The sequence below is a fragment of the Chlorocebus sabaeus genome, chromosome 23 (genome assembly GCF_047675955.1).
Source record: "Chlorocebus sabaeus isolate Y175 chromosome 23, mChlSab1.0.hap1, whole genome shotgun sequence".
Classification (NCBI taxonomy): domain Eukaryota; kingdom Metazoa; phylum Chordata; class Mammalia; order Primates; family Cercopithecidae; genus Chlorocebus; species Chlorocebus sabaeus.
Window position 1 is genome coordinate 33,022,341 of NC_132926.1, and position 19,170 is coordinate 33,041,510.

Below are 19,170 nucleotides of genomic sequence, written 5' to 3' on the forward strand. Positions count from 1 at the left end.
TTATCAGGCACACAGTTTGCAAATATTTTTTCCCAGTCCATAGGTTGCCTTTTCATTTTGTTGATTATTTCCTTCACTATAACGAAGCTTTTCAGTTTGATATAGTACCATTTATTTAGTTTTGCTTTTGTAGCCTGAGCTTTTGGTGTGATATCCAAAAATTCATTGCCAAGACCAATGTCAAGGGGCTTTTTCCGTGTGTTCTCTTCTAAAATTTTACGGTTTCAGATCTTACTTTTTGGTCTCTTATTCATTTTGAGTTGATTTTTATGCATGGTGTAAAATAAGGATCCAATTCCAGTTTTTTTGCATGTTAAAATTTGTTTTCCCATCACCATTTGTTGAAGGGACCATCCTTCCCTCCTCGTGTCCTCTTGGTGCCCTTGTTAAAAATTAGTTGAAAGAGTTTAAGAGGTATCGACATTAATTCTTATCTGACTGTTAGGTAGAATTCAGCTGTGAAGCAATTTTGGTCCTAGGCTTTTCTTTGTTGAAAGGCTTTTAATTGCTTCTTCAATCAATTTATTTGTTATTGGTATGTTCAATCTCTCTATTTGTTCCTAATTCAATCTTGGTAGTTTATTTATTTCTAGGAATTTATTGATTTCTTTTAAGTTAACCAATTTGTTGGCATGTAACTATTCATAATAGTCTCTATGATCCTTTGAATTTCTGAGGCATTCGCTGTAATGTTACTTTTCTTTTTTTAAGTCTTTTTTTTTCTTAGTCTACCTAGGGGTTTATCAATTTTATCTATTTTTTTTAAAGAACCAACTCTTATGGTTTTTTTTTTCTATAATTTTTCTGTTCTTTATTTGACTTATTTCTATTCTGAACTTTATTATTAATTTTCCTTTGGCTAACTTTGATTTTAGTTTGTTTTTCTTTTTCTGGATAATTGAGGTATAATGTAAGGCTATTTATTTGAAATCTTTCTTCTTTTTTAATACAAGCATTTATTGCTAAACTTCCCTCTTAGAACTTCATCTGCTGCATTCCATAAATTTTGATATGTTGTGTTCCCATTGTCATTTGTTAAAGACATTTTTGTATTTCCCTTTTGGTTTTTTTTTTTGAACCTATGGTTGTTCAGGAGCATGTTGATTAGTTTCACATATTCGTGAATTTTCAAGACCCTTCCTGTTATTGATTTCTACTTTCATACCATTTTGATCAGAAGCAGTACTAGATATAATTTTAATCATCCTAAATTTGTTAAGACTTATTCTGTGGTCTAGCATGTGGTCTATCCTGGAGAATGTTTCATGTGCACTAGAGAAGAATGTATATTCTCCTGTTGTTAGGATGGAAAGTTTTATATATGTCTATTAGGTCCATTTTGGTCTCATGTGCAGTTCAAGTCCAGTATTTTCTGGTTAATTTTCTGTCTGGTTGACTATCCATTATTGAAAGTGAGGTATTAAAGTTTCCTACTTTTATTGTATTGCTATCTATTTCTTTCTTCATGTCCATTAATATTTGCTTTATATATTTAGGTGTACCAATGGTAGCTGAATATATATTTATAATTGTTATGCCCTCTTGATGAATTGACTCCTTTCTCATTTAATAATGATCTTTGGTTTTTTGTAACAGTTTTTTGACTTACAGTCTACTTTATCTGATATAAGCATAGCAAGCTCTCTCTCTTTTGGTTGCTATTTCCATGGAATATCTTCTGTCATTCCTTTACTTTCAGCCCATGTATGTCTCTACAGTTAAAATAGGTCTCTTGCAGACAGCATATAGTTGGATCTTTTTTTTTTACCCGCTCTATGTCGGCCACTCAATGTCTTATTTTTTCTTGAGATGGGGGTCTTACTATGTTGTCCAGGCTGGTCTCAAGCTTCTGTGCTCAAGGAATCTTCTCACCTCACTCTCTTGAGTAGCTGGAATTAGGGATTTGTGCCACCACATCCAGCTTGTCTCTTTTGATTGCAATGTTTAATTTGTTTACATTCAAAGTTATTATTGATAGATAATGACTTACTCCTGCCATTTTGTTAATTGTTCTGGTTGTTTTGTAGATCCTTTGTTTCTTTTTTCCTCTCTTATTGTCTATCTTAGTGATTTGGTGATTTTCTGTAGTGTTAAGTTTTGATTTCTTTCTCTTTCTCATTTGTGTATCTGTTGTGCCTTTTTGTTTTGTGGTTACCATGGATCTTACCTAAAACATTTTATAGTTGTGATAGACTATGTTAAACAGATAACAACTTAACTTTAGTTGCATATGAATACCCAAGACTTTTATAATTTTGCTGTCACAGTTTACATCTTTTTATATTGTATCTTCCTTTGTAATTTATTGTAGCTGTAGTTATTTTGACCATTTTAACTTTGAATCTTCATACTAGCAATTTGAAAGATTTACATACCATCACTATAGTAATGAAGTGGGGAATACTGTATTTCTTTTTTTATTTCTGAGGGATAACTTTCTGGATATAGTGTTCCAGGCTGGCATTTTTTTCTTTCAGTACTTTCAATATATTCCATTTTTCTCCTGATTTTCAAAGTTTCTGCTAAGATATTCACTGATAGTCCAACGGGGATTCGCTTTATGTCACTTGCTGCTTTTCTCTTGATGCTTTTAAGATTCTGCCTTTTATTTTGGCATTTTAATAAAAATGTGCCTTTGGAATAAATTTGTTTGGTGACTTTTGAGCTTCATGGATCTGAATGTTCGTATCTCTCCCAAGACTTAAGAAGCTTTCAGCAGTTATTTCATTAAAGAAACTTTGTGTGTGTGTTTCTCTTTTCTTCCTTTGAAGTTCATAATGTGAGCATTTGCTCCTTTAATGGTGTCCCATAAATCCTGTAGGCTTTCTTCACTCTTCACAATTTTTTCCTTTTTTTTCTTCAAACTAGGTTATTGCAAGAGACTTGTCTTCAAGTTCAGAGACGTTTTCTTCTGCTTGATCTATTCTGTTGAAGCTCTCAACTGTATTTTTTTAATTTCAAATCTTGGAGGTGAAGAATTCTTCACCTCCAAGATTTCTGTTTGATTCTTTTAACATGATATCTATCTTTTTATTGAATTTGTCAGTCAGATCATGAGTTGTTTTCCTGGTTTCATTGAATTTTCTATCTGTATTCTATTGTATCTCACTGAGTTTCCTTAAGATCATTATTTTGATTATTTTTCAGGAAATTTGTGAAGTTTAATTTCTTTAGGGTCAGTTACTGGAGAATTATACTGCTTTGATGGTGTCATATTTTCTTATTTTCCATGCTTCTTGTGTCCCTGTGTTGATGTCTGTGCCTCTGATGAAATAGTCATCTCCAATTTTAGAGTAGCTTTCATAGGGAAAGATTTTCGCTGGCATATGAGTCCTAGGTTGGTTAGAGTGTGTTGGCTCTGGTTCCAGGTGGGTGCAGTAGAGCAGTCTCCATGCGGTTTTTTCAGTTGTGATTGACATCATTGATAGCTGCAGCTGATTCAGTGGCTAAGGCTACAGGAGTTTCTAGCAGCAGTGGTGGCAGGGTAGGTTGTTAGAGCTCTCAGTGGAAAAGTCTTTAGGGGGTCCTCTTGATTTTTTTTCCCCACAGTGGGAAGAAGTAGCTGAGGGGATCCCTCTTGGTGTTCGGTCTGACACAGGCCACAGGTAGCCACAGTGGTGCTGTGTTCCAGAGTACAGCTGCTTGGAGTAGCTGTGGAGTTTGGGTTCTGGCTTCAATGTCTTGTTGTACTACTGTAGAACCAGTAATGTGGCTGCAGGTTCACTCTCTGTGACAAGTGAATGAAGCTCTCCCACTAAACAGAGGACTGTTACTCTGAGGCACTTCCCAGTAGCTTGGGCCCAGGGGTCAGGTATGTAGCTGTGACTCTGATGCTGGGGGCCAGGGCACAGCTCTGGTATGGCTCTGGGGAGGAAGGAGTGTTCCAGAAACTTGGGCCTAGAACCAACAGAGTACAGTGGCAACTCAGGCATCAGGAGAGGAAGTAGCACATCATGGTGAGTCTGGACTCGGGAAAGGTGGAACACAACAGTGGCCTAGGGTGTGTGAGTCCAGGTGCAGTGGCAAGAATTCCTAGGAATGGAGGGGCACAGTTGTGGCTTGGGCTCTAGGAGGTGAGGTGCAGTGCGATGATAGCTCAACACCTTGGGGAGGTGCAATACCTCAGCAGCTCAGACTCCAGAGGGCTGGTTCACATCCAAGAAGATAGAGCTCTGCAGTTGCTCAGCCCAAAGGGTAGGGTGAAATAACACAGCCAAGACTGTTTCCCTAGGGGGTAGAGCACCATATCTGCTCAGGCACCAGGAGTGCAGCTGCTCTGGTGAGACAGTCTCCGGATCCACAAGGGGCTTGGTGATACATAGACTTGCATGCTGGGGTTGTGGCTACTCTCCTGGGCTGACGCTCTGATTCTGAGAGGTGAGGTATGGGGTTGCTTAAGGCTCTGGGGGGTCAGGCATGCTCTGCTGGCTCAGGCATGATTTATCCCTCCCTTATCCAGCTACTGGAGGGCAATGATGTTGCCTACCCTGCTCCCTGCTGGATGATTTCCTTATGGAGCACAAGGCCAGCACAAAGAGGGCACTCAATGCACAATTGTGGAATTATTAAATCCATTGAAATCATCAGGCAAGAGGATCTTCTTTCTACATACACACACAGACACACACATATGGTTGGGATGTTTTTTCTTTTTCACAAATGGGATCATATTGTATGCATTGTATTGCCAACATTTTTTCTTCTCCTTCTTTGTGCGTAATATCTTAGGGATCTTTCTTTGACTCTATGAAGACCCACTTCATTCGTTTTAACCGCTGGGTAATCACTCCTGTATTGATGGGCGTTTGAGTTCCTTCCACTCCTCACTATTTCTTGTGATGCTGCTGTAGGCTTCCTTGTGTAGGCCTCTTGCTACACAGGTGTGAGTGTTTCTCCAGGAAAGACACCTAAGCAGGACTCACTGGATGGTGAGAGCTTCTCCTTCCTATCCCATTTACTGGGTCAGATGCCTAAAATCTAAATTTTCCTGAAAGACAAGCTGAGCTGAGAAGAAATTCCTTTCCCTGGGAGTGGTAGGGAGTGTCAGTCCTGGGCTTGGATCATGAACTTGGCGCACACACACACACACACACACACATGCATGCACACACACACACGATTCTATTCCAGCCTGCTCACCAGGAAACCTAATTTTAAAACAGGAACTAATTCATGTGTTTTTCAGCTCTATCAGGTCATTTATGTTCTTCTCTAAACTGGTTATTCTAGTTAGCGATTTGTCTAACCTTTTTTCAAGTTTCTTAGCTTCCTTGCATTGGGCTAGAACATGCTCCTTTAGCTCAGAGGAGTTTGTTATTACCCACCTTCTGAAGCCTACTTCTGTCAATTCGTCAAACTCATTCTCCATCCAGTTTTGTTCCCTTGCTGGTGAGGAGTTGTGATCATTTGGAGGCGAAGAGGTATTCTGGTTTTTGGAATTTTCAGCCTCTTTGCACTGGTTTCTCCCCATCTTTGTGAATTTATCTACCTTTGGTCTTTGATGTTGGTGACCTTTGGATGGGGTCTCTGAGTGGACGTCCTTTTTGTTGTTGATACTATTCCTTTCAAAACAGGAACTAATTCATGTTAGCATCTTTTGTGGAAGCACAGTGAACATGAAAGTCCTCATATTTGAGTTCTAGTATAGGATTTGTCACAAAGCTTCCAAGAAAATGTAGGACAAGGGACATAGCCAATATGGTCCTAAATAGGTTTGAAGGAGGTAAGGAGTAGAGGAATAGACACATTACTATTCAAGGGCACTTTCAGTGCTAACCTTCCAGGGCGATGCTTTGGTTTTCTGTCCTTGACCCCAGGTTTGCCTGTAGGAGACACAAAATGGGGAGTGGATGCTTTAAATGCCAGTCAGTTTTCCCAGGTGAGTCAGAGTCAGCAGCTTGGTAACCTAAGCCCTGGTCAGCAGCCCTACCTTCTTTCCTGGACCTACCACTGCTAGTTCCTCAGTTGACCCCTGGAGAGGGCATGTTTCACATCTCATACAGAAGAAAGTCGGGAGAACGCCTTGCCCAAGACTTAGTAGTCTATATTTCTGACAGCTGCCGGGCTCCACCACCACAGATGCCTGGTTTGGTTTTTCTGACAAAGAAGTAGAGCTGAGTGGTAAGGCAAAGGTCCTGGGGTCACACTGCCTTGGTTCCAATCCTGCCAGCAGACAGAGCTGGAGCAAATCACTGACTCTTACTTTCCTTGTTTTTAGTTGGGGGTGAATATTAAGTGAGGAATTTTCACATGAGCACATGATAAGGGCTCAATACACGTTTATGACTGTTGTTGTTAATGTCCACAACAAACACAGTTTTTAAGGTAACCAGTGGTGTCTGATGAATTCGTAGATAGATGCATGTGTGTAGAGGAAGTTACAAGGCTGATATTCTGCTCATATTTCTGCCGCTGGCTCCCTCCAAAATCAGTCCTCTGCTCATTCAGACTGAAAAAGTGTTCCCTAAACTAGCCTCCCTAAACTGGCCACCGCATTGGTGGCCAAGGTGCTGGGATTACAGGCATGAGCCACCATGCCCGCCATGTATTTCTGTAGCATTGATAATGGCTCTTTCTTAATCTGGAATTGTCTTGCCACCTATTTCTATGAAAATCCCATATTTCAAGGTCGCCAATCACATGCCACCTCCTCCAGAAAACTTTGCTTTTCCCATTGAGAAGTGCTAACTTCATTTTCATATCAAATATATATCTATTTACTGATGTTTCCCAAGTTTGTATTTTCCATAGAGACTTTTCCCTAACCAGACTTGTGAACAGTTCCGCCTCACCTGCCCACTCAGCCAAGCCTAGTCTCCTGACAGGCCTCCTCCTGATCCCCATATGAAATAGATCCAGTGCCAATTGTAACAATAGGAAAAACAAGCTGTTATTCCTACTGTCACACACCATACAACACTCAACACAGCGTATAGAATACGTTATTGCTTCTCACCAAAATGTATCTTTTTTTTCCTCACATACCAAGCAATTCTCCAGCAGACACCAACTGGGTGTCCTATAATACAGTTCAGTTATGACACTATCTACCTAAAGATAGTATCAGATCCCACAGTTTAGGAGCCCAGTCCCACAAAATTGCCCTCCACTTCAGGTGTCAGCCACAAGTCCCTGGTTGTGATCTGAACTTCTGACCAGTTAGCTGTAAATTAAGGGTTGCCATGATCCCTTCTTTGTGTTTGATTAATTTGTTAGAGCATCCCACCAAACTCAGACTAACACCTGACTTACATTTACCCATTTATTATAAAGGATATTACAAAGGATGTGGATGAATGCCAGATGGAAGAGAGGCATAATGTATGGTATGTGGGAAGGGGCACAGAGTGCCATGCCCTCTCCAGGTGCGCCACCCTCCCAGCAACTCTACTGATTCATCAGCCAGGAAGCTCTCTGAACCCTGTCCTTTTGGGGTTTTATAGAGGCTTCATTATGTAGCATGACTGATTAAATCATTGACCATTGGTGATTAGCTCATCTTTAGCACCCCCTCTCTTCCCCGGAGGTCAGGGCAGGGGGGCTTGAAAGTTCCAATGTAATCACATGGTTGATTCCCCAGGCTACCAGCCCCCATCATGAGGCTCTTAAGGAGTCCACCAAGAGTGACCTTTAGAACAAAAGATGCTCCTGTCCTCCAGGAAATTCCAAGGGATTTAGGAGCTCTGCCTCAGGTGATCTTGTCACTTAGGAAATCATAAAAGTTTCAGGAGCTCTGTCTCAACAACCAGGGGCAGAGACCAAATATGTATTTCCTCTTCTTCTTTTTCTTTTTTTTTTTTTTTGAGATGAGGTCTCACTATATTGACCAGGTTGGTCTCGAACTCCTGAGCTCAAGCAATGGTCCCACATTGGTGGCCAAGGTGCTGGGATTACAGGCATGAGCCACCATGCCCGCCATGTATTTCTTCTTATATCACACTATTACACAACCTCTGTCAGTTCATGGCACCCCCAATCCTTCTAGGTGCTCAGGCCTTCTCTCATATCCCACATCTCATGCAACAGTTAATTCTGCTTCAACCTACAAAATAAACCAGAATCTCACCACTTCTCATCACCTCCACTGCTTCTACTGTTAAAAGAAAAAAATTTTAGAAAAATTAAACTTAACAGCATTTAATTGAGCAAAGAATGATTCACAAATTGGGCACCTCCACCCTTGCCCCACCCCCACCAGAACAGGAACAGTTTCAGAGAGCTCCAGGCTGCAACTTGAGCAGGCAGCATTTACAGACAGAAAACAGAAGTGAGGTACAGAGGCTGCTTGATTGGTTATAGCTCAGTATGGTTTGATCAGTTGACCACCTTTAATTGACTGAAGCTCTGCTGCTGTGATTGGCTGAGACTCAGCTTTTTGTTACAAAAGTATACACCCAAGTTAGTTTCAGTTAGCTTATGTACTAAATTAGGTTATAGTTTGTAACATAAGAAATCAAATATGGAGGCATCCTTAGGCCAAATTTAGTTTAACATTATTTTTAAGAAAAGAAAAATAGCTCAGAACAATCTGAGCTGTGTGAGATATGCAAAATTTATCAGGCTCAGAGACATGAGTATGGGACTTCAGTAACGTCTCCTGCACCCACGCCCTGGGTCCATGATTAAAGGCATTTTATTCCTGACTAGCTGCCTCACCCATAATCTTCATTTTCCTGGAATTTAATAACAATGTATGGCCAATCAATAGCTTATGTTATTTTAATGTAAATTTTTGGTAAATAACTTAGGAACTGCTGCTTCTTTTCCTTTAAAAACCCAACTGTAATTGTTGCTAATCTGAGCTCATATTCAGGGCAACTTGAATCTATAATTCTGGGTTGCAGTCCTCAAACTTGGCTCAAATAAACTCTCTACTTATATTAAGTTTGCCTCAGTTTTGTTTTCCTTTAGGCCGACTCTCTGGTCCAGACACACTTTTGCTTGCATTACGGCAACAGCCTCCTGCCAGTCTCCTTGCTTCACTCTAGTCCTTTTCTATGCAGTCTATTCTCAACACAGCAGCTGGAGTGATTCTTCCAAATCATAAGTCTTATCACTCTTCCACCGAAAATTCTCCAGTGGTTGCCATTTCACTCGAACGAAAGCCACCATCCATAAAATGATCTAGCAAGCTCTGCATACCCAGGCCCCTGTTACCTCTCTGACTTCATCTCCTGCAAATCTCCCTGTGCTGGCCAATCTTCAGTCATCCTTTGGAACCCACTCTGTATTCTTCTCTACCCTGTGCTGTGCCCCCAAAGCTCTCTTACTCTTTGGCTTCCAGTTATATTCAGTCATGGGAAGATGGAAGGTGAGAGGATGTGGTATTTATTCTGCTGGCCCCTTTCCTTTCATGGAAATAGCTATTTTCATGGAAATAGCCCCTTTCCTTTCATGGAAATAGCCCCTTTCCTTTCTAGACCATAGCTATGTTCCTCTATCAAAGACACAGCCACTGGCCCGGGGCCCTGGCTGCAGCAAGCTCTTGCTAGATTCCACTAGCTACCCCTCCTCTTGTGCCTTCAGGCCTAAGGATGTTATGGTGGCCAAGCATTGGTGGCCTTTTTATTTCTAGCCCTGGAGTGCCTCATCATACTTGCTGGTTTGCCTTAAGTCTGCCTACAGTTTTGTAATGAAGCTCCTTCTTCGTTCTTTCTTTAATTATGACCTTGAAGGTGTCTGCTTCCTACCTCTTTCTCACCATGTTCAAGTCATACTCTCTTCTGCCCTTCCTCTGTCATGCTGGGCACCCTTCTGCCCCAGGGCCTTTGCACTACTCCTCCCTTTTCCTGGCATGCTCTTTCCCCTGTCTGCCCCTGGATCCTTCCCTCATGTCCTTTTGGTCTTTGCTCAGTTGTCATTTCTCAGTGATGACTTCTGTCTCTCTGCCCTTCTGAAAATTGCAGCCCCTTTCCTGTGGCAGACCCTTTTTTCCCCATAACACTCTCCACCATCTAACACACTGTATAATTTACTTATTTATTATGTTGCTTGCCTTTCTCCTTTCGCTAGAATGTGAAAGCTACATGAGGGAAACATGTTGTCTTTTTTCCTTGCTGATGTATCCTCTAGACTTAGATAAATGCCTAGGCATAGAAAGTGCTCAATAAGTATTTGTTCACTGAACTATTTGTTGAATAAATGACATATTCTTATCTCTTATGGGATCTGCATTAGTTTTCTAGGACTACTCTAACAAAGTACCACAAACTGGGTTGAAATAATAGAAATGGATTGTCTTATAGTTCTGGAAACTAGAAGTCCAAAATCAAGGCGTCAGCCTGGCCGTACACCCTCTGAAACCTGTAGGGGGAATCTTTCCTTGTCTTTTTCTAGTTTCTGGTGGTTTGCAGGCAGTGCTTGGTATTCTTTGGCTTGTGGCTACGTAACTCCAATCTCTGCCTTCATTGTCACGTGGAGTGTTCTTGTCTATTCACAAGTGTTTTTTTTTTTTTGAGATGGAATCTTGTTCTGTCACCCAGGCTAGAGCGTGATCTCAGCTCACTGCAAGCTCCACCTCCCAGGTTCACGCCAGTCTCCTGCCTCAGCCTCCTGAGCAGCTGGGACTACAGGTCCCTGCCACCATGCCCACTTTTTTTTGTATTTTTAGTAGAGACGGGGTTTTGCCATGTTAGCCAGGATGGTCTCGATCCCCTGACCTCATGATCCGCCTGCCTCGGCCTCCCAAAGTGCTGGGATTAGAGGCGTGAGCCACCTAAAAACAACCTGTGCCTGGCCCACAGGTTGTTTTTTTGTAAGTACATTTTTATAAGATCATATTGGATTAGGGACCCGCCCTACTCTAGTATAACCTCGTCTTAAATAACTATATCTACCACAAGTCCGTTTCTGAATAAAGTCAGATTCAGAGGGGGAGGACTTCAATCTATCTTTTTCAGGGGACACAGTTCAACTGATAATGGGATAAGTTCAGTTTTTCCCTGGAATTATAGTACCTAACTTATGATTGCTCCAAGTAGATTACACATTTTCTAAGGAAACAGTTCAATTTTATGTCTGAAATGGCAAACTGGTGGGTGGCCCTTGGGTTGGATTTGGTCTGCAGGCAAGTTTGTCTGCCCTGAGGTATTGGCCCACGTAGTGCTTTCAAAGATATTTTGAAATAATTTATAAATATTTATTTATTTATTTACTTTTAGCATTTTCTTAGAGATAGGGTATTTATATGTTGCCCAGGCTAGTCTTGGACTCCTGGTTTCAAATAATTCTCCTGCCTTAGCCTCCTATAACTTATAAACATTTAAACATTAGGAAGCCTCACTTACAAATCTGGGTTTTTGGTTTCCATGACAAACGAGAATGTCTGGTTACACAGACCTGTCCTGCACCATGTTCCTCATTGCCCAAAGCCTAGCAAGGGCTGCTTCTTAGACAGAACAGTGCCCTCCATGCCCCACAGGTACACCTCTCCCTGTTGTTGCCCCAACCTTGACGCCGGTGAAACTGCTTTTGCGAAGATTATGACAGCGAGAGAAGTTGAATGTGACCGATTTTGTCTTGCTTCTAGCCTCACAGGCTGGCTGTCTTTGCTCATCCCTAGGTGTAGGACAAGCTAACCATATGAGGAATTTAGTTTATAGTTTAACTTTGAAGCAAGGATGATAACAGTCCCTCCCTAAAACGAATTCCCTCATTGTTTAGGGGCTGAAACTGCCTTTGTAAGACTAATGAAAAGCCATAAGATTAAGATTATGGGAGGGACGTGAATTCTGCTAAAATGTAGGTATAGTTTCTATAATTCCGTATTGCTCAGGAGTCATGTGGTCAGAGGTCACAAGATTTGTGACTTCCTCAGTTGCTTCTGTAGGTAACACTACTATTGTAGAACCTAAAATTGGTCTCTTGAGATGTCTTTCAGACTTTTACGTTCTTGCAACTGACTGACACCACCCAGACTCATGACTTCACCTGTCCTGTGTTTTCCATCTAGAAACAAACTCAGTGCATGAAGACTATTTTCTACATTCCTATGATTGCATCCATCCACAAACAATCAGCAGCACCCACCCCTTCCCACCCTGCCCACCAAACTATCCTTGAAAAACCCTAAACTCTGAGTCTTTGGGGAGATTGACTGGAGTGATAACCCTGGTTGTTCTGCATGGCTGGCCTCACATTAATGAAGGGTTTTCTTTGCTGCAATACCAGTCTCAGTGAACTGGTTTTGTCTGTGCAGCAGGCAGAAAGAATCCATCAGGCAATTACAGTGGAATCAGCTGCCACTTGTCTCCTGGCCAGCTCACTCATTTCCATCAGTTGTCTGGCTCTTGTAGACATATAAGCTTGTAACCCCTGAACACCAAGCAAATATTAAGGAAACAAGAGGTATTCCATAATGATGGCAATGATGGTGATGGTGGTGAGTTGAAGGTGGGTTGGAGCTCCACCGTTTTTTTTTTTACTATATACTCTTGAAGCTTTCCCAATCTAGCTTTTATCTCCACTGCTCTACCAAGATGTCCAGTGGTAAATTCTCTGTGCACATCTTACTTCTTAGCAGCATTTGACATAGTTAATCACCTTCTGCTCTTGCAGGTGTCTTCCTATACTTTCTTCACTTGAATTCTGTACCATCTTATGCTCTTGGTAAATATCCTCTCACTGGCCACTCTTTCTCTATCGCTTTTGCGGTTTCTACTCCTTTCTTATTCATATAAAAATTAATGTGTTTGTAGGGCTCTTTCTTGATTTATCTTCTGTATTCTATCCTCCACTGTCTCCCTTAGGATATCTTATTTAGTCTTCTAACTTTACATACCCTCTGCACAGTGACAACTCCCAAATACTTACCTTCAGCTTTTAACTTCTCCATGAACTCCAGATTGCTTTGTCTACATTTGCTTGGATGTACTAAAGGACTATTAAATATCACATATACAAAACCAAACTCCTGGTTTCAATTCACAAAGCTTCTTTTCTCCTAGCATTTAACATTTCAATAAGTATTAAATTATTTCAGTTGTTCAGGTAAAAAAATTCAGAACGGCTCTAGAGTATATATTTTTTTCCCTCTCATCCATTCTATATATCCACATATCCTCATGGCTCTCTGTGATTGTTAATTTCATGTGTTCACTTGGCTAGGTCATGGTGCCCAGTTGTTTGACCAAAGAACAAAATAGATGTTGAAGGTATTTTTTAAAAATATATAATTAACATTGACATCAGTAGACAGTGAACAAAGCAGATTACCCTCTATAATGTGTGTGGGTCTTCCCACCAACTGATTGGGGGCCTTCCAATCAGTTGAAGGCCTTAAGACCAAAGACCGAAGTTTCCTGAAAAAGAAGAAACTCTTCTCAAGAATTCTTGACTGCAACATGGAAAACTTGTGTGAGCTTCTATTCTGGTCTGCTGCTCTGTGGAATTTGGTCTAAAGACTGCAATAGCAAGTCTTACTTGAGTCTCCAGCCTGTTTGCCTGCCTTATGGATTTCAGATTTGCCAACCCTCATAGGAGCCAATTAGTTAATTTTTTTTCCTCTTTCTTTATCTTTATCAACTTTTGTTGGCCCTGTTTCTCTGGAGTACCTTGATTAATACACCCTTATTTCAAAATATGTCTAATACCTAAACTCTTTTCATCACCTCTACCAGTAGCACTTTGGTTCAATCCATTATCATCTCTCTGCCGGATGTTACAATTGCTGCATATCTGGAGTTCCATCTATAGCCTGTAAGCCGGGCTGAGCCTTTAAAACCAGAAGCCATGCATGTTACTCTTCTTTTTAGTGTCCTCCATTGGCTCTTACCTCATTCAGAGTAAAAGCTGAAGTCCTTAGATGACCTCTAAGGCCCTACACTGTTTAGTCTCCTGCTGCTTTCTCTGACTTCATCTCTGTGCCCTCACGTGCCTCACTAGCCTTCAGTCACACTTCCTTTAACATGCTAAGCAAGTTGCTACTTCAGGGCCTTTGCTCCTGCTGGAAATTTCTTTGCTCTAATCAATTCATCAGGCTACCCAGGAGCAGAACAGCACTAGTTTCTTGCATCTTAAGGGAAGCAATGACTTCATCCAGAATGGACTATTCATTTAAGACCTGCCATAATGTGTGTCTCAGCCAACTGCCTAAGGTGTCATCTCTGACAGATGGCCTGGGATCCTTTCAGTAATTGGTTTTGATCATTTATAGTCTGATTGTTGTTGCACCTGTGTAAGAGTGGTGTGCAGACCAGCCAAGGAGCAATGATAAGTCTGCACATCTGTCAGCATGTGTAAGTTAGAGCATGGGACTTCTCGTCACTGTCTGATTTTCATGCACATCCCAGTTTTAAGTGGTTGTTTTCTAAAGAAACTCTTGTACTTTCATTGTGGGCCCAAGAAAACATTCTAATTCATACTCAAAAACACTGTGCTTCGGTAAGGGAAACAGATGAGAAACTGTATGGGAAGTAGATACTTTAAATAGACCTGCACAGAGAAAACATCCTGCCCGGTGGCAATGTGATCAGAGACCCCATCCCTCCTGCACTCTACTCCCCTCCTGCACTCTACTCCCCGCCCCAGCTCTCATCTCTCTGCTGGATGTTACAATTGCTGCATATCTGCATACCTAGGGGCTTTGCGTAAATGGTTAGCTGCCTCCAGAGATTTCACTCCTTCCTGGGCCTTTCTCATTGTGTGTCCTAGCAGTCATGGGAGAACCCACAATGTATCCCATGTATCAGAAACGTGATCCTTCTGGGCTGTGGAATCAACTAGACCTGGCTCAGTCTTGACTCTGACATTCATAAATGGTGGGAGAAGGGAAGGAGTTGGACAAGTTATACACTCCTCTTTATCCGTTTCCTCACTTACAAAGTAGAAATGATGCCTACATTATGGGGTTGTTATGGGATTTGAATAGAATAACGTACAGTGAGAGCCTGGCCCACAGTAAACATCCGGAAACTGTGTCTCAGGATGAGTAAGCATGAAGATGACAGCAGTGCTTCAGAGACAGGCTCAAGACCCTGTCCTCTGGGGCTGGGCTGGTGTGTGAGGTGGATACTCCTGACCTCCGGTGGGACTGACCCCTAGGCCATTCTTCACCTGGTCACCCAACTGCTCCTCTCAGAATATAAACTTGATTGGGATGCTGCCCTCCTTAAAATGTTGGTGATACTGACCTCAAGTTCAGCCTCCAAATAGCCTGTAACACAGGCCCGGCAGGACTCCACCTTCTCTCGGCTCACACCTCCTGTTCTTTGGGCCTTTCACTAGGGTCCTCTCACCACTTTGCTCTAGGCATGAAGGAAATATTGGGTGAGCAGTGCTCTTTGAGCTTGGTTGTTAGAGTAGTCATGCTTCCATCCAGCCTTGCTGGCATTCAGTCATATTTTCTCCATCTCCTTTGCAAGATCTCATGGGAGGTTTTCTGAAATTTAGCCACAGTATCAACTGGATTCCCCTGCTCCACTGCCTATCTGAAATGGGAAAGAGGTTAGTCTGGTGGGACCAGTTTTGCATGCATACCTGTAGTCTTGCTGTATTTTTTTTTTGTTTTATTTTTAATTGACGTATAATAATTCTAAACATTTATAGGCTAGAATATGATGTTTCAATGTATCTATATATTGTGTAATGATCAAATCAAGGTAATTAGCGTATCCAGCATCTCAAACATCTTTTTTTTTTTTTTTGTGGTGAGAACATTCAAAATCCTCTCTTCTATGTTGAAATATATGATACATTATTATAGTCCCCCTACTGTGCAATAGAACACTAGAACTTACTCCTCCTATGTAACTCTTACCTTGTACCTATTGACCAACCTCTCCCCATCCTTTAATGTATTTGGTTCTCCAACCCCTCACCTGTAAAACGCTGGGCTTCATCAGGTGATCTCCTGGATTCTTTTCCTGCACACCAGTGAGGAGCTGGCTCATTGATGCTGCTAGGTCGAAGTGAAATGCTGCACCCACAGCTCCAACTTTATCAGAGAGCCAAGGGAGGCCTTTGCAGAGAGAGACTGGGTGGAGATCACTGTAAAGGGGTGGCAGGCCAGTCAGTGTGGGCCAAGTCAGTCAGGGAGGGAGAAAGCCAACAGCAGTCTTGATCTCTGGGACGTTCTCTGCCCTCCTCCCCCGCCCTGGCTGCCCCCACAAGAACCAAACTGTGTATCTCAATCCTAGAATGCGAGGAATGTGCTGCAGGCTGATAGGCATGAGGCGATCTGCTGAGAGGCAGGGAGGAGCCCTGTTCTCCAGGCCTGACAGTGCAAGAGCTGTGGGCCTGCAGGCTGGGCTAGGCGGCCCCTCCCACCCTCCCTGGGCCTCCTGCTGTAGCCGGGATATCAAAGGCTGCATTGTGCATTGAGCAGGCCTCGGTCCCTCGTGTGCCAGGGAGGAGGCGGGAGGAGGGACACCGTTGGGAGGCTGTCCCTTGCAGCACTCTTCTGGCCGGTGTTCTCAAGGGCCTCGGCCAGGGTAGGATGGTATACACATGGGTGGCTGCTTCTGCATCCCCAGGGAGCGGAGTCTGACCCGGGGCCCAGGTGAGTTTCCCAGGGGGCCCTTGGCCTGTGGCTTGGCCAAAGTGGATGGTCCAGTGGAGGCTCAGGGACCTGCTGGGTTGGGGAAACTTTTCTCCCAAAGATGGGGAGATGGTTGTGCTTTCTGGCTGCCTCTCCTTCCTCCCTGGGTGTTTGTCATGCTGGCTCTGTAAAAAGGGAGTAAAGCCTGGAAGCATCTATTTTTTTCCTGAAGAAAGAAGCTTTGAGTTCGCTCTGTCAGAAGCTGAGCAGCACTGCTCCTGGCTGCCACTCCCAGGGTGTGACTAAGCCCTTCCTTCCTTTCTTCCCGAGATCCCCCAGGACAGGAAGAAAGTTCAGGCAGTGAGTTCCTCTGTGGCCTATAGGTGGTCATAAACTTGGCCTTAGTCATTCAAGCCTATTTTTGTCAGGGTTGCTGTTACTGGAGAAAAACAGGCAGTTTCCTGCCTCCACCTATTACAGTGTGATTTGTGTGTGAGTGTGTGTGTGAGTGTGGGCATCAAGTTGAGGAAATGGAGAGTTGTTGCTCTAAAAAATTGTCAAGTCATGGGAGAGTGACTTAGGGTGACCAGCCATTATGGTTTGCCTGGGACTGAGGAATTTACTGGGATATGTCAGTTCCAGGCCAACCAGGCTGGTTGGTTTCCCTGAAGCAACCTTCTTCTTTTTTTCAGAGGAGAATGAAGGTAGGGCACTGTGTTCTCTTGTGTGGTGTTTATCAGGACGAGTGGTGGCTTTGGGGAAATGTGGGGGTAGATTGGTGGGGGGAGGCTTGCTTGGGAGATAGGGGAACCTTGCTCCAAGGAATCATTCCTAACCCTTGTTAGAGCTGTGTGTCTTCCTGGGGCTCCACCACGGTTCCTGAGAGAAGGAGCTAAGGAGCATCCCCTAGCTGAGGGCTTTCTACTTTCTGACAGACAACTTTCTTCTATAGTCTTATGACCTGGGCTTGTAGAAGGCACTCGAGGTCATTGAAGTGAACCCAAAACAATCATATTCTGCTTCCTCTGCTTGAAGTCTTCATCTAGGCACCTTGGCACCTATAGCAGGGAGTGTCTCCCAGAAAAAGGCAACCCATGAACCTAAAACTATAAGCAAACAAACCCCAAACGATGCCCTTGGCACAAAAGGCACGACTTAATCTATGAACAATTTCGCTTCTCCAGATTTCTCAGATGTAAACACTTTTCAGTCCCTCCCACTAAGTCCTATTGTCATTCTGCCCCATGAGAGCAGAAACAGCATGGAGGTAGACATGCAGGACCACTGGTCTGGAAGTCGGAGGTTGGGGTCTAGATCTGACTTCCTCTAGCTCTAGTTAGGCAGGTGTCATCTTGGCTACTCACTTGGTCTTTGAGGCCAAAGTGGCTGGATTTGATCTTGGTTCTTTTACTTGCCTTGACAACTTATTTAATTCCTCTGTGTTTCAGTTTTCCTTATCTGAAGCTTTTATGACATGATAATGCCTTCTTCATAGAGCTGTGGTGGAGATTAAGTCTACATGTGAAATGGTGAAACAGCCTGGTGCACAGTTAGTTGAGCACAATAAAATTAACCATTGTTAATTGCATTTTGATGACTAGTATATCTCACTCTCTCCCTGGGCCTCCATTTGGTCATCTATACAATTTTAGGGTTGTAAACTGCTGTGTAGAGGTGTCTCAGAGAGCTCTGCTCATGTTCCCTCATCCTTACCTAGAGCGGCTCTGCTTCTAGTTGACATCTGTCCTTCAGCCAAAGATTTCCTGTAGAACAGAGTTACACAGCTCAAAACAAACAAACAAACAAAAAACAAAATTGAAAAAAGTCAAAATCATAATAACACTATCATTCAATTACTTTATTCTTTCACCTTCTTTTTGCCATTGATTGCTGGCTGGCACCTCGGATTCACCTTTTCACCAAGAGTGAGCCTGCTACGTATCTCCCTCGAGACTTTTCATGCCATTCCCCCATATTATTCCCTGTATGTGTCAGGGCCTTTCCCTAGCGAGGTTGATGTGGGTGTTGTAGGTCCAAGTGCAGTTGATCTGGATATTCCCATTCCAGATTCCCCTATTTATCCTAGAGAAAAGGGACAAAGTATGAGACCCATCCTGGAGCAACTTAATTGTTGTGTGACCTTGGACAAGTCCCTCATGTTTTTTGAACCTCAGTTTTCCTGGCTGTAAACTGTATCTAATGGTGGTACTTATCCCATGGAACTTTTGTGAGGATTAAATTGAATAATTCCTCTCATGGACTTAGCACAGGGTCTGGCTTTTGATAACCCTTTGGTAACTACAGGCTGTTTTATCATTAGTTAATAGGGACCATTCTTACATCAGTTTCTGCTAATTCCATCCTGGCCTGGAGAAGTCTGTGCTCATGTTTCCTGGGGTGCTTCTGCCTTGTGTCTGTTTAAGTGGGAGCTAACAGCAGACACCAAAACAGTGAGTCTTCAGGGCTAATGGACACAGGAAAGGAGAAGGCTCTTGATAGCACTGAGCACTGGACAGCTGCCAGACTGGTTTGCGTGGAGTGACGCAATAATGAACATGGACTCTGACTACTCCAGCCACCTGCATTCTTACGTGTGGACTCTGCCTGCAGCATCTGTTCCCTGGGATGGCTCTCAATTGCTCACAGCAGTCCCCTAATCCGGGGGACTGCACATGGTGAGAGGATAGGTTCTGATC

At 42.8% G+C, this 19,170-nt stretch overlaps 1 protein-coding gene across 1 annotated transcript in view; it reads left to right on the forward strand.

The window, feature by feature from the left end:
* The first annotated feature begins 16,322 nt into the window (after nucleotides 1-16,322).
* The window catches only part of SH3TC2 (SH3 domain and tetratricopeptide repeats 2), a 68,105-nt gene continuing 65,257 nt past the window's right edge, over nucleotides 16,323-19,170 (forward strand). The window contains exon 1 of the mRNA XM_008014923.3: nucleotides 16,323-16,495. Within this exon, the coding sequence (XP_008013114.3) occupies nucleotides 16,444-16,495 (52 nt within the window). The 5' untranslated portion in view covers nucleotides 16,323-16,443. The remainder of the gene's footprint in view (nucleotides 16,496-19,170) is intronic.